Source organism: Ammodytes marinus (genome assembly GCF_949987685.1).
Source record: "Ammodytes marinus genome assembly, chromosome: 20".
Taxonomy (NCBI): domain Eukaryota; kingdom Metazoa; phylum Chordata; class Actinopteri; order Uranoscopiformes; family Ammodytidae; genus Ammodytes; species Ammodytes marinus.
This window is the reverse complement of record NC_137224.1, coordinates 12,623,486-12,637,960: the sequence shown is the minus strand read 5'-3', so window position 1 is coordinate 12,637,960 and position 14,475 is coordinate 12,623,486. Positions and strand designations below refer to the sequence as shown.

The 14,475-nt window shown below is 45.9% G+C and overlaps 1 protein-coding gene across 1 annotated transcript in view; it reads left to right on the top strand.

Moving 5' to 3' along the window:
• Positions 1-14,475, top strand: part of capn15 (calpain 15) — a 56,926-nt gene that overhangs the window by 24,009 nt on the left and 18,442 nt on the right. The window contains exons 2-6 of the mRNA XM_080049673.1: positions 1,294-2,923; positions 8,876-9,084; positions 11,814-11,997; positions 13,566-13,789; positions 14,241-14,366. Coding sequence (XP_079905799.1) covers positions 1,316-2,923; positions 8,876-9,084; positions 11,814-11,997; positions 13,566-13,789; positions 14,241-14,366 — 2,351 coding nt within the window. The 5' untranslated portion in view covers positions 1,294-1,315. The remainder of the gene's footprint in view (positions 1-1,293; positions 2,924-8,875; positions 9,085-11,813; positions 11,998-13,565; positions 13,790-14,240; positions 14,367-14,475) is intronic.

Genomic DNA, 14,475 nt, shown 5'->3' with positions numbered 1-14,475 from the left:
TGGCCTAATGTGAAAACAACAAAGATTTACCAGGATAAGTTGTTCCTAGAAAAAGGTTCTCACTTAAATAAACGGCAATAAAAGTTCCCTGCAGTTGTTTTGTGGGCAACATGTTTGCCACTGCGCTCAATGTGAAGAGCATTGCATTATCTCTCTTGGCACTTTATCCTCAACTATCCTACAGTTCCCACATTACTTTTTTTACTGCATTGACATTCACACATGAGCAGCTTGAGTGACAGTGATATTTATGGGCTTGTCCGTCCCTCTGTGATGTCCCCTCCCCATCCCCATATTGCTCCCTGGAGGTATACAACTGTGCTGCTCTTCTCCCCCAAAGGCCCTAATACTATCAATAAGTCAGATCGACTACACCTCAGGCACACACAGAATTAACCGTATGTACGAGTCATGAACAGCGACAGCTTTGCTTTGCTGGGATTGACATGACCTAAAGTTGACCCCTTCTGCCCTGCATTAGCATCCGCATAGTAAAAGGGTAGAGGACTACCAACATGAACCGGAAGAGATCCCATGTGCTTTTTTCATTCTAATAAGTGTCAGTCAAGAGGACTCATGGAACAAGCGCCTTAATATTCTGAGGCAATGGTAGCCTCCTCTCCTCTCCTACTGCTCTTACTCTCAGTGTGCTGTCTTCTTGGCTCTAATCATGTGGCCATTGTGTATGGATTTACTGCCCTCAGAGCCCCCAGGAGGGAGATTTGATTCCCCCCCCCTGCACTGGCTAATCTTTCCCTCTCACTCTATATTTTTATTTTTTAATTTAGTCCGTCTCTCCTGCTGGAGTCTTTAAGATATTTCTGCTGCCCTATTCCTTTTCAAAATAACCGACCTTAGTTGATTGGAAGCATTTACTAATTTATTTCATAATTTCTTGTTTTACTTTCACTCTCTCTGACCCCAGCATTTGCTCATATTAGTGACTAAAATAGCTCAAATGATTCGACAGTGGCACACTGAATCTGTGTTTATTCCCTGCCTACCAATTACATTACAGTTATATGGCAGAATGAGTTAAAGCTATAGTGCATAACTTCTGTTCCCCCGATGAGGAATTCTGAGAAATTACAACAACACTGTCAACACCAGTTTGTTTATTCCATACTGAGAAAAAATGTGGAGCTGATGGGCTTACTCAACTTTGTCTCGACTCGTTTCACCATGGTTTGAATCTAACCGACATTCATTTAAATGCAAAATCTACGCACTGTAGCTTAGATGACTCATGTGACTGTTGAATTTGTTTTGACTCAGTTTTCCCTGTTTTTCCAGCCACTCCCACTCTCCCGGCTCAATGGCAGCTGCGGTGCGAGGCAGCGAATGGTCGTGTGGGCGCTGCACCTTCCTGAACGCGGGCGCCGCTCCTCGCTGTTCCATCTGTGAGGCGCCGCGGCAGAAGCCCGACCTCAACCAGATCCTGCGTCTGAGCAGCAGTGAGGAGCATCGCTGGGCCTGTCCCCGCTGTACGCTCAACAACCCACAGGGCTCCGGAGCCTGCACGGTCTGCGGCTTCGGCCCGTCCCCCTCCACCCACACACCCCCTACCACCACCATAGCCGCCACTGCCAACGGCCTCCCGCCCGCGCCCATCGAACCTCCCACACCCATCGTCACCCCGACGGTTCTACTGGAGCCCCACGGACGGCACCCGGCTGAGGAAGGGGTCAGACGGTCTGAGAGCAACGGAGAGGTGTGCGGCCTGGAAGGGCATCACTCAGGCTGGGCTTGCCCGCGCTGCACGCTTCACAACACGCCTGTGGCTCTGTCCTGCTCGGCCTGTGGCGGGCCCAGGAAACTGTCTTTGCCTAAAATCCCTCCTGAGGCGCTGGTGGTGCCCGAGGTGCGCACCCCCGTGTTAGGGTTTCCCGTTCACACAGCAGGGTCTGCCCCTCTGCTCATAGACCTAACAGATGACTCTCCTCCTGCACCGCCCTGCGATCCTCAAGAACCTCCCCATGTCCCCCCACAGGTCATTTCCTCCCCCTTTTCTTCTTTCTCCACCTCCCTCCAAAACAACCCTGTGCCCCGTAGCAGGAGAGAGGTGCCCCCTTCAGGGCGGCCGCCAAACCCAGGCACCAACACGCCCAGCCCTACCTCTCCTTCAGCGGCCAGTGTGCCACCTCAGCCAGGCCCACAACGGCCAGCCAAGCCCAAACAAGCCCAACCCCAGGAGCCTTCATACCCCAGTAAGCGCCTCAGTATCCTGGAGGAAGAAGAGTCTCACCCTCCGCTGACCCCCCTCCTCCCTGTTGCTTCCTCCTCTGCTGCCCCCACCTGGAAGTGCCCCAGCTGCTCGTTGCCCAACCCGGGCAGCTCGTCTAAGTGCGATGGCTGCCGGTCGTCGCAGGCCGGCGCCGACCTCATTGACCTGGTAGGCTGTGAGACAGTACGGTTTACCCCAGCCAGCCCCTCCAGTCCAGACTTCAGCACATGGGCGTGTTCCAAGTGCACGCTGCGTAACCCTACAGGTGCAGCCAAGTGCTCGGCCTGTGGCTCTTCCAAGCTGCATGGCTTTCAGGAGCAGCCGCTGCCCCGCTGCTGTACAAACTGTGGCACAGTGTCCTGCTCCTGTACACCTTCCTCTTCCTCCTCGGGTCACAAACCACGGAAACAGGCCCGCGCCTTCCCTCCCTCCTCCTCTGCTGTGGTCCCCTCTAGTTCCTCCACCTCCTCCGGCCTGCAGGAGAAGGTGGGACAGTGGAGCTGCCCGGCGTGTACGCTGCTCAACGACATCAAGGCCAAGAACTGTGCGGCGTGCCACACACCCCAGCAGTACCTCACCCTGCGCAGGGTGGTCAAGCCTCTGAAGAGGAGGGAGAGCATGCATGTGGAGGCCCGTCGACGAAACGATGAGGGCGAGGCCAAGGAACTCTTGGAGAACATAGTCAGCTTCTGCAGAGAGGTAAGACACTTTTATGACACATGGTTTAAAGCATTCACGCAAATTATAAGGGCTTCGGGATGTCAATGGAGAGATCTTTTAATACTCCTGGATTTTAATTATTGAATTAGCATTATCTTTAAACAAGTTAAGCCATGTAACAATTGTATCTACAGGCTGCAAAATCGAAAATTGAATGTTACCTTTTGTTGTGTGTACCTTGACTTCTCTAAGAAGGGAAAAGCAGCTTCTTCTTATTTTCAGCGTGTAATGCGTCACAGGGTGCGCATTGCCTTTCAGAGCACATATCCCTCATTGTAATTCCTCTTTTTGTTATGGCTCTCTGGCATTGTTCCCACTCCCTCCATCTCTATAATTTCAGAGATATGCTAATGGGGTTTGTCATTGCCTCTGTTTGCACTTGCTTCGTTAGCAGAGTTTTCAAATGGCCGGCGGGTGATATTGGCCAGCCCACCTAAACGAGATGTAGATGCAGCATCTCTGTTTTAATAGCTAGACTGTAAGATTCCTTTAGTCATTGAGGGGTGATGTCTGATTCAGAATTCTAAATGTCTTTAACCCTTGTTGCACTCTTAATGAGTTCTGTTTCGACTGCTGGGTTTTTGTTTGTTCTTCACGCTGACAGCATAGTTTGAGTCAGACACTCTAGTTTGTGTCCTCAGTTGACATCACAAACAACTTTGAGCTCATGTTCACTAATATATTAGGCTACTGAATGCAAAATGTTAGAGTTTAATAGAAAACCTGTCTGTGAGAGATACAAATATGTTATCATTTTGAATGTAATTTGCATTTGAAAGTTATTTCCTGTGCATCAATTTTGCCAAAGCTATGAAAGGATCAACAGCAATGGCTCTTTGGGTCAAAAAAACAAACATGTTCATTAACCTGTATGTCATTCAGAAAAGAAAGAAAAAGTATTCAGGAAGACGTGTGTCATTCATGAGCCCTGATTGGTCTTATTCATGCTGTCACAGCTATTGGGAGACACACAGATCTCTTTCCCTATTAACTAGACTTTTAAGAAGCGACAACCTTTGTGTCTCTCCGCTCGCAATGCTAAACCTTTAATGAGCTTGTATTTTCTGTTGTCATGGATTTGCTACTCTGGGCTGTCAGAAAGGTAAAACATTTTTTTAGACCATTTAACTTCAGACTTTACGCTTATGACACTTTACTTTCATTGGACTCATTCAACCGCAGGAAAATATGTGTATCGCAGGATTCCAAAAACCTTTTTGGATTGGGGTCATTTCCGGGGCAGCCGCATATATATTCTCTGAATTTAGTTGGGGCGTTTGGAGCGTACCCTTGTTTACTACACGTACACATTATGCCGTGTTTACAATAGCATGAAGTGAGCGTTAGATTACATTATTAATGAAGTCACAGGGCTCGACGCTTCGAGTGTGGGAGGATATCGGAGAGCCCATCCCCCCACCCACTCACCTTCTCCTCTCATTTTTCACAATTTAAGATCGACATTTAAGCTAGTCTTTTTTCCCCTCATCTTTCCTTTCCTCATACAAATAGTCTCTCTCCCTCGCTCTCCCTCTCTTACTCTGCCCCCCTGTAGCTCTTCAAAGTACTCTCCTTCATCTTCTTTTTATCCTGTCTCTCTCCATCACATCTTTACCCGCACGCTCAGCCTGTTTTTTTTCCTCCTCTACTAATATCTCAAAATATGCTTTCCCCTTGCCACCCATCACACCTCTCCACTCGCATCCCACCCACTCCACACGACTGCACTCAATTCTCCAGTGTAACTGTGTGTGTGTGTGTGTGTGTGTGTGTGTGTGCACTCGCTAAGGTGAACACAGGGCTGTCCTATTTTTAGTCTTAGAGCTACAGAGTAGAGGAGCGGTAACGATCTGCTTCCCTGTCCCTCTAGTGAATGTAATCACCAACAGCGTCAACTGCTGCTGCAGCTCAGTTTTAGGGGTCAGAGAATTGGGAAGCAAGAGGGAGATAGACTTTCTAATCCATCTCTGTCAAGGCGTTAACACTTGGCAAGCGCCAAAAACACCAGGGGTGAACATTTATAACTGACCAAAGCTTTAGGGTTAACCCTGTGACCACACAAATGAATACAGTGATAGTTTCAGACAGAGTGCATATTTTTATTCTGTTTAGTTATTTTGTTTTCGATGCAGAGGTTCTTGCTGCTGAAACATACCTTATAAGTTACTGGAGGGAGTTTGTCCAGTTCGCAGCAATCGATAAAAACAAACTATTGGTCTGAGAAATTGTATTCTCCCCTCACCCGTGGCTGCAGTTTGTTTCCCCGGCTTTCCTGCTCCTTGCTTTTCTGCTCTCCTTGATTGGTTTTGAGAGCGATATTGAAGGTGTGTGAGGGCTCCGCTTACTCACCGGGCCAAACGAGTAAAATGCTTCTTATGGCCGCTGCTAGAGAACTGTGAAGCCCAGCATGGCTGGAACCGGTTTCTTCTGTTCCCTCTTTGTGGGAGCAACAAAAAAGACACCACATGGCCAAAGGATTGACTTTGATTTGTTTTCACTTTTGGTTCTTTACGGCGCTCTTTCTAACTACTTGTTGCATGGATTTTCACACTTATTTTGAATCCCAGTCTTCTTGTTGTTGACATATTGGGTTGTGTAAGTTCTGTCTGCCAGCAGCAGTGACAGGTTTGTCATTGAGGCTGTGACAACATTGGACGTACCAGGCTGTTCTGGTGGGCTTTTGTTTTGTTGTTTGATAAGTGATAGGCACTATGAAATCCAGCTCTATGGTTCCTTGTCAGTGGCGTTTTCTGAGATCAGTAAGTAGTTTGTCTGTAACATAAAGATATTCAGCCTCAAAGGAGTCCTTGTGTGCACCCGCCAGTATCTGTGTAGTCTGGGAGATGTCGGCACGGCAGCAGGTCTTCTTAGCTCAGCACTGAATTGGCAGATTAGGCTGGAGTTTGCACGGCTGGCACGCGCCCCAGTGATAGAATCAGAGACGGCAGCACCAGGTTCACTGGATGAGGACAGCCAGGGCTCGCGCTTGGCAGACGTCATAAAGCCACAACCACAACAACAGGAAAAGGGTGTGGGTGTGTGTGTGTGTGTGTGTGTGTGTGTGTGTGTGTGTGTGTGTGTGTGTGTGTGTGTGCATGCTATTACGCTCATTACACATTCCAGAAAATCGGATATCCGTGTAAATATTTAATGTGTAATGCAGGGGATCTGCTTGTTTGTGACGCACTGCTTAGAAAATGAATGCATTTAGGTTGAATTAGTCAGATAGTTCATAGATTCTGACTACGTATCATGAGACAAGAATGGATTTGCATGCATGTCCCTGAGTTTCATATGATTGTATGGGGTCAAAAGCAAACAAACAAACCAGACCATTATGCTCATAGAACTCCCTAGGGACTTAGAGATGTGAATAGGCTAATTGTGCAGCACAGTTTTTTCTTTCTCCTGGGCAGACTAACCCGTTGATTATCACGTCTTCCATTTGACTTAACCATCCACTCAAAATATGTTCATGAAATAAAAGACGAGTGCAGCAAGATGCTCCTACCAGCAGTGTTGTCTGGACGTGAAAGGATGGATTACAATATGTTGAAGCACATGGTAGAAGGTTCTGGCTAATACTTGGGATGTATACTAACATCATGGGACCCTCTTGGTTTATTTATCAACTGAGGTTCCCATTCAGCAGCTGCAGAAGACACAATGTGAAGGAAAAAGGCTTGCATTTCAGGTTAAAAATGGATCAATAAACCATCAAATAGTACATGACTGGTCTAAATCATAGCTGCAGTTAAACTGATAAAATGGCAATCGTCTCGGCATAGCAACGTATTATTGTGGCTATCTTGTATCAATCCAATATAACAAGTGGGCTTTGAGTATATCTTGTTAGCTTTCTTAATGGTTTTTGTCGAATATATTTAAATGAATCTGACATTTCTGTGCTTGTGTAGACACACTGTTGATGGTTGAAGAGTGTGTGTGTGTGTGTGTGTGTGTGTGTGTGTGTGTGTGTGTGTGTGTGTGTGTGTGTGTGTGTGTGTGTGTGTGTGTGTGTGTGTGTGTGTGTGTGTGTGTGTGTGTGTGTGTGTGTGTGTGTGTGTGTGTGTGTGTGTGTGTGTGTGTGTGTGTGTGTGTGTGTGTGTGTGTGTGTGTGTGTGTGTGTGTGTCTGTTTACCAGAGTATAAACACCTGCCTCACAGAAGAGAAGTTACAGTAACTACCATGGAGCCAGTAGCTCTAAGGTGAGCTCTACCTGGTGCGATTTGGTCTTAATGATGCTGCTGTTTGCAGTATTCCTCTCTACTCTTGTTTGTGTACAGACTGTGCCCTGCGAGTGACATAACTTTGAAGTGCAGCCTCTGTATGTTGTAAATCCACATAGGCATCCAAAGCCCATACCATATAAGCCATCACAAGAGTCGCACATAAGCTGGGCGAAGTAAATAATCTGTAAACAAGGCAGAGACCTCGGAATGGTTGGAGCGGATTCCGTCATGATGGTGAATGCCGCATCACGGCTACAGAAATGGATTGTGGGGGATGGAGGCTAATCAATTTGCTTCAGTGTCAGCCGTCCACCAGTGGGGTTCCCCGCATTACAGCTGGCCCACCTCTGACACTACGAATAGGAAAGCGGATAGGGTTGCACGCGTGGCTCTTCAGCCCTCTCAAGTTTGTGCAGGAGTTTTAGATGGGCAGATAGTGTGACAGATTGGGTGTCTGTTGATCTGTTGTTAATGTATACATGTAGCCCCCGGGTCCTGTGTACAAGAGAGACTAGGCAGCTACATTTCACACTGTTTAAATCTAGTGTGTCATTTTTAAATGATCCGGGCGTGCTCCGCAGGGGAGGTGTCATAGAGAGAGGCTTTTGAAATGGCTCAAAGTCATTTGAATATGTGTCCTGTATGCAGGCTGGTACACGGCGACACATTTGATCTCCCGCTGTGCACATGTGTGATGCCACACACACCACAGTCAAGTGTGGTAGTAATTCCCAATGCCACATGGAAGCACTTTCTCCTTGTGACCTCCCCAGAGTCCAGAACCCATGTGGTGGCCTGTAGTGTTCTGAATTAATCATTGTCCATCTGCAAATAGTAGAGATTAACAGTTGACAGGCAGTTGGTCCTTAAAGAGATCCTATTATACTACTTTTCTGGTCTTCATTTCTTGTTAAAAACTGCTATAGAGCAACCTGACACGAATCACATCACAAAAAACTATGTAGATTTTTGGGACACTCTTCCTCTTACCCTAGCGAGCACAGCAGTCTCTCTCTACACACTGCTTTGAGCTTCTCCGCCCCTCCCCCCCCTGCTGCAAACCCCACTCCGTTGTGATTGGTTACCTTCCTTCCAGCAGCGGGAAATTTTAAGGAAGGTGGGGGCATGCAGCCGGAGCTTGCCTGAGCGGCCGCATTACCATATATGGAAACATGACAGAAACGACCCCAGCGTGACAGACACAACCCGGAAATTTGAACAAGTTCAGCTCAACCGGCTGCCATAGTTTTTAGTGCTCTGCATAGCCACCCCAGACGGTCAGCAGGGAATACGTCGAAATGCATGTACGTAATTACTTGATACTCTAGTATGGTTAAACATGACTATAAATCATTATAACAACGTTTATAGGTCATAAAAGTCGAAAAGTATCATAGGTCCTCTTTAAAGCTTCGATTGTCCTTCAGGTTTGCATTAGCTGTTTGAACATGTTTACTTTAAAGGTCTCTCATTAACCTTTGTTCTGTGCATGATTTAAACATTGATTTTGAAGTTGTTAGATGATACGTCACTCCTTACAATCCTAAAGGTTCATTTTCAATCATGATGTATTTTAAATGGAAGTCTCTGTGACTGTGTTTGAACAGATTGAAAATAGTGTCACCCCCCTCTTGTCTTCCTATCACGCTAACCTCTCTGCCCTCTGCTTGTCTCCCTCTCTCTCTGGTCCCTTCTTCAGAACACTTACAACTTTGTGGACGACAGTTTCCCGCCAGGCCCTCGCTCCGTGGGCTTCCCCGAGGGCGACAGCGTCCAGCAGCGGATCAAGAAGTGGCTCCGGCCCCACGAGATCAACTGCAGCAACTTCAAAGACCGGGGCGTCAAGTGGTCCGTCTTCCGCACGCCAAGGCCCTCCGACATCTTGCAAGGTCTTCTGGGAAACTGCTGGTGAGCTCTCCGACCTGAACACAAGGACACACACACACACACACACACACACACACACACACACACACACACACACACACACACACACACACACACACAGGTCGCATCTCAGTTTTGTTTAATTGTACAAACACTGAACCAGTATTGTAGAGACAGGTCTTTCATTTACAAAAGGATTTTTCAAAAAAAGCAGGTTAATTAAAGGTGAAGTCAGTGATTCTGGAGGTTTGTTATCAAATTCACTTTTTGTCTAAATCAGTGAATACTAAATTGAATTGATAGCTACAATGAACCCCTTTGTTTACATACCAGTGTACAGGGTTGTGTATTAACACCAGCTTTTTTTCAGAGCACACACAGTACAGGTAGCGGATCATGAGGAGATATTCACTGATTTTGACAACAAGCTTTCTCCAGGATCCCTGACTCTAACTTTAATGCTTTGACCAAGTAGGAACAAGAATAGCAAAGATCCCCCAAAGTAAATTGACATTTTTCATGCGGTTCAGCCTCCGTGAAAGGTAAGTAGGAGGGATATAAAACAGACAACCGATAACATTTCATGTCTGTGTTTTTTTGTTATTTTAAATTCTTTTCTTGTCTGAGTCTGCCTCAGATGAACGACGCAGCCTGAAGCTAGACAGTGACAGAGTGGCAGTGAAACGGTACGGAAAGAAAGAAAGACGAGGCGAGAAAGCTAAAAAAAATATTAGGAGGCAGGAAGAGAGAGAGAGCGAAAAGAGGGAGCACGTAGGGTGTCGTTGGACAGATGCACAGATACACCTGACAGGGAGATTATTCACAGGAATGTGAGTCCGGACACATGCTTCATCTCTCTGCCCTTGTTCTGTGTGTCCTTTGGGGTTCGCTCGTGTGTGTGTGTGTGTGTGTGTGTGTGTGTGTGTGTGTGTGTGTGTGTGTGTGTGTGTGTGTGTGTGTGTGTGTGTGTGTGTGTGTGTGTGTGTGTGTGTGTGTGTGTGTGTGTGTGTGTGTGTGTGTGTGTGTGTGTGTGTGTGTGTCTATTCACCCTTCTCAACAGACACACACACACACACACACACACACACACAGAACAGTCACTCACAAACTTGTCCCGATACAACTTCTCGCTTCATCACCAGCGCATACATGGCTTATAAAAAAATAACCCTCCCCAGAGCCAAATCCTCTCACTAGCAACAGAATGAAACCTATTTCATCTTTCTATCTTTCATCCACACACACACACACACACACACACACACACACACACACACACACACACACACACACACACACACACACACACACTTGTCCTAATAAACCAGCAAACAACCCAGCTTTCATCGGGCTGCCTATGACCGCAGAGGAAAAGTAGTGCCAGTCACCCTTGTCCTTGAGTGCCGCTGCCTTACAAGCTGACATTAGGATCACATTATGTCACGGCTAATTGGATTTTCATTACATTTTTCTTTTGTAGCTGATTGGTTTCTTCATCGGCGGCTGAACTGTGCTGATAGTCCTCGCTCGGCTGCCACTCAAACCGATAGAACAGAGCGTTAATGATACACATTTCCTAGAACTTTTCAACGGCTGCTGCACCGAACACAGGTTGACTGCTGGACCGAAAAAGGTATATTACTTTCATCTGTAGATAAAGTGACAGTGCTACCTGTGGCAAAAATCAGTACGGAAAACCATAATTGTGTCATGAATAAGTGGAGTTCAGCATACAGTTAAATCAGCAGTGAGTCAGCAGCACGCACTATGACAAATATTTTTTTTAAGCCCGCCAGTCCTAGGATCTCAACACTTTGTAGCTGTTTCATCAGTATCGTATGAGCTCATTTTGACATTTTCAGATGAGCTAATGTTCACTTAGAATATATTCCTTTTTAAGTTGGATCCTTGCGTCCCCGGCCGTGTTTGTCTTTTGTGAGGAATTAGCATTTTGTGAAGCGTTCACATATTTCTCCAGCAGGCTAATTAGGCTTAGACCAGACAGTTTGTCTTTGCTGCAGTGAGTGCAAAGTGAATTGACAGTAATGGGCGAGGTGACCCAAATGCATAGGTGCCAGACTCGTCAGGTGTGATTTGATTTTCAAAGGGCGCAAACTATGTAAAAAGTTAAAACTGAAACACACTTTCACAACTGCTCAGGGTACTTTGCGGATCAGAATGTTTTAAAGGGGCACTATGTAGTTTTAGAGGAGGGGGGATTTGTTTACATTTGCTGAGCCTGCAGTTAGGAAACAGAACATATTTACTCGACCTAAATAAAAAAATTACACAGACCTAGAATATGTTTGTAAACAAAACTGCGGACCCTGCTTCTGTAACCAACAACCGTGAAACAGTAACTTTTCACGTAGCTTTCTAGCTTCAAAAAGTGCTCAAGGGATCCAATTTTCCTGTGAGTAAAGTTTGTTTATTCTGGTATGAGAATATACCTTAAAAAAAAGAAATACTTCCCGACGCACCCAAAGTTACATAGTGCACCTTTGAATATACGGTCTATTTTCTTTTTGTTCCTTTCTCTGATTGCGTCTGCCACTCGTCATCCCTCATCACTGCCTGTTTCTTTTGACTAAAGCGGGCCCGACACAAACATCATTTATGTATTTTCATCTCCGTTTGTTTGACTGCTTACTTGGAATTGTCTTTGGACTTCCAGCCGATCCTCTCGCCCTAATCACCCTTCCGTTCTGACCCGATTCATGGAGCTTTATATCCCCCCTCCCCTTCCTTAGGTTCCTGAGTGCGCTGGCGGTGCTGGCGGAGCGACCGGAGCTGGTGGAGAGGGTCATGATCACCAGGACCATCTGCCCAGAGGGGGCCTACCAGGTCAGGCTGTGTAAAGACGGGACGTGGACCACTGTGTTGGTGGATGACATGCTGCCCTGCGACGACTATGGCTACCTCCTCTTTTCCCAGGTCAGGGGGGAAGAAGGGAGGGGGGGAGAGAGCAAGGGGAAGTAGTTATGGATGGGAGAAAATGGTGAAAGCGAGGAAATGGAGGTTCATTTTTTAGATATTCGGTAAAAACGAAGATTCACTATTTAAGGTGGAGTCAGTGATTCTGGAGAACGCATATTTATGTAAATTTTCTCTCGAAATCGGTGAATATCTCCTCATAGGCCGCTACCTGTCCGTACTGTGTGCACAGGTTTAAAAAAAAGGAGGCTTATCATAGCCTAAGCTCTGTAAACAAGGCACGTTGCTAGCTATGATGGCCCCCCTTTGTTTAAATACCCTTTGTTTACATACCAGTTGACAGAGCCTAGGCAGTGTGTATTTACACTGGATTTTGTGTTAATCATACACACAGTACGGACAACTAGCACATGAGTAGATGTTTACTGATTTTGACAAAAAGTGTTTTTGACAACAAGCCTTCTCCAGAATCGCTGACTCCACTTTAAATATCAAACAGGTTGCAAGGATATTGCCTGGTGGATGGAGGGAGTAAGTTATTTAATGTACTCTGTTCCTATAAAGTTTATCCTCTTCAATGTCATAAAGAAGCTAGACAGTGAATACATACAGCGGGCCAAAGCAACATACTTGTGTATGCAAACACACCATATTGTGACACTTTGTAGGGAAAATACCCACGTCAAAGTGGGTTATGTAGACAAGATAAAGTTGTGTAAAGCCTTTCATGGCTGCAGAGGGAGCTTTGCGAAATCTGAAAAATTGGGGCTGAAGACTACACGTTTGGAAATGAATCACACGGGGATCCTCATCCGTGCTGTCGGCAGTCAAATTGCATTGTGTGCTGCAAGGTCTTGACAAGGGAAAAGAATGTGAGGTATAAAAAAGAGACAATATCTCTGGTTCTGCTGCATCAATTTTGATCCTTTTTTAAACCGTGTACTGCAAGGATGTTTGACTTACGGCATATTAGACTTCTAAACTCTCTGATTTATAAGTCAGCATGGCGACCGTAAGTCATAGCCTAAGAACGAGGAAATATCAACTTCTCTTTATTGGTTCATGTTAATTTATTATCTAGCTATGTATCACCAGCATTTATCAAAGTACGATTTCACCTGGAGGTATTGCGTTATCCTACGAAAAAGGCCTGGGGAAACAAATCCAGGCACACACATACTGTAGACCAGACATACTGTAAAACATGTCATACCTTATTTCAATTATTTTATCCAGACTACCGTTTTACATTGCTAACTTTTCTATACTCAAAGTGGACAAGAACAAAGTTAAAAGGAAATAGAAGTGACACTGGGTTGGCCGGGTCAAAGTGAATTCCTTTGTCGTGATGACTCAGCTGGATCATAATGGTAGGAGAACAGTAATGTGTATGTTGATGATAAGATAAGGTATAAAAGAATAGAGACATTTATCTTCAGAAACTTTTTTAAACATTGGAGTTCCAGCCAACAGGTTCAGACTGCGCCAACACCTTAAAACAAGCACCACAGCATCCTGTTACAAATGTCTGTGACTAAACTCCCCCCCCCCCCACTTATCTTTCCCAGGCCCAGAGGAAGCAGCTCTGGGTGGCGCTGATTGAAAAGGCCCTGGCCAAGCTCCACGGCTCCTACTTTGCCCTGCAGGCGGGGCGTGCCATCGAGGGCCTGGCCACACTGACTGGAGCCCCCTGTGACTCCCTCATGCTCCAGGTCAGCTCCACCAACCCTCGGGAGGAACCCATCGACACAGACCTCATCTGGGCCAAGATGCTTAGCTCCAAGGAGGCCGGGTAGGACAGGGGAGTGGAGGGGAATTGTGTTAAATACATTAATACTGCACATGCATACTACAGCAGTGCCGAATGCCAATTAGCAGCATATGTGAGTTATGACAGAGGCCTGCTAATCAGCACTTTGATATGTGAGCCTTCCAAACAACACAAGACAACCAGAAGAACTCCAACAAGGCCCAATCATATGTGGCCAAAGTGTATGTCCATCTGTCAGTAAACCTGCATTAGTATACGTCAAAGGGAAAAGGCCTGGACACACTTGCATTGTGTGTGAAAATAATATTTTAATTTGAAGTGTATCCTGGCTAAATAAAGATCAATAAAGGGGGGAAAAAAACATTTGGTTATTTTTGTTATAGATGAATTGAATAAGTACAGTAGTATTTTAACTGCATGTATCTTAATGTAAATCCTGTGTCTTACCATGTGTGTTCTCCTTATCTGTTAGCTTCCTGATGGGCGCATCTTGTGGAGGAGGCAACATGAAGGTAGACGACGCTGTCTACGAGTCTCTGGGTCTGCGGCCTCGACACGCCTATTCTGTGCTGGACGTACGAGACGTCCAGGGTTACAGGTATGAACAGACAGAGGAGGGATTGCTCTTGTACTCTCTTTACTCTTTGTTTGCTCCTCCCAATGAAAACAACACATTCAAACGAAAATAAATTAGATTATCATCTTAA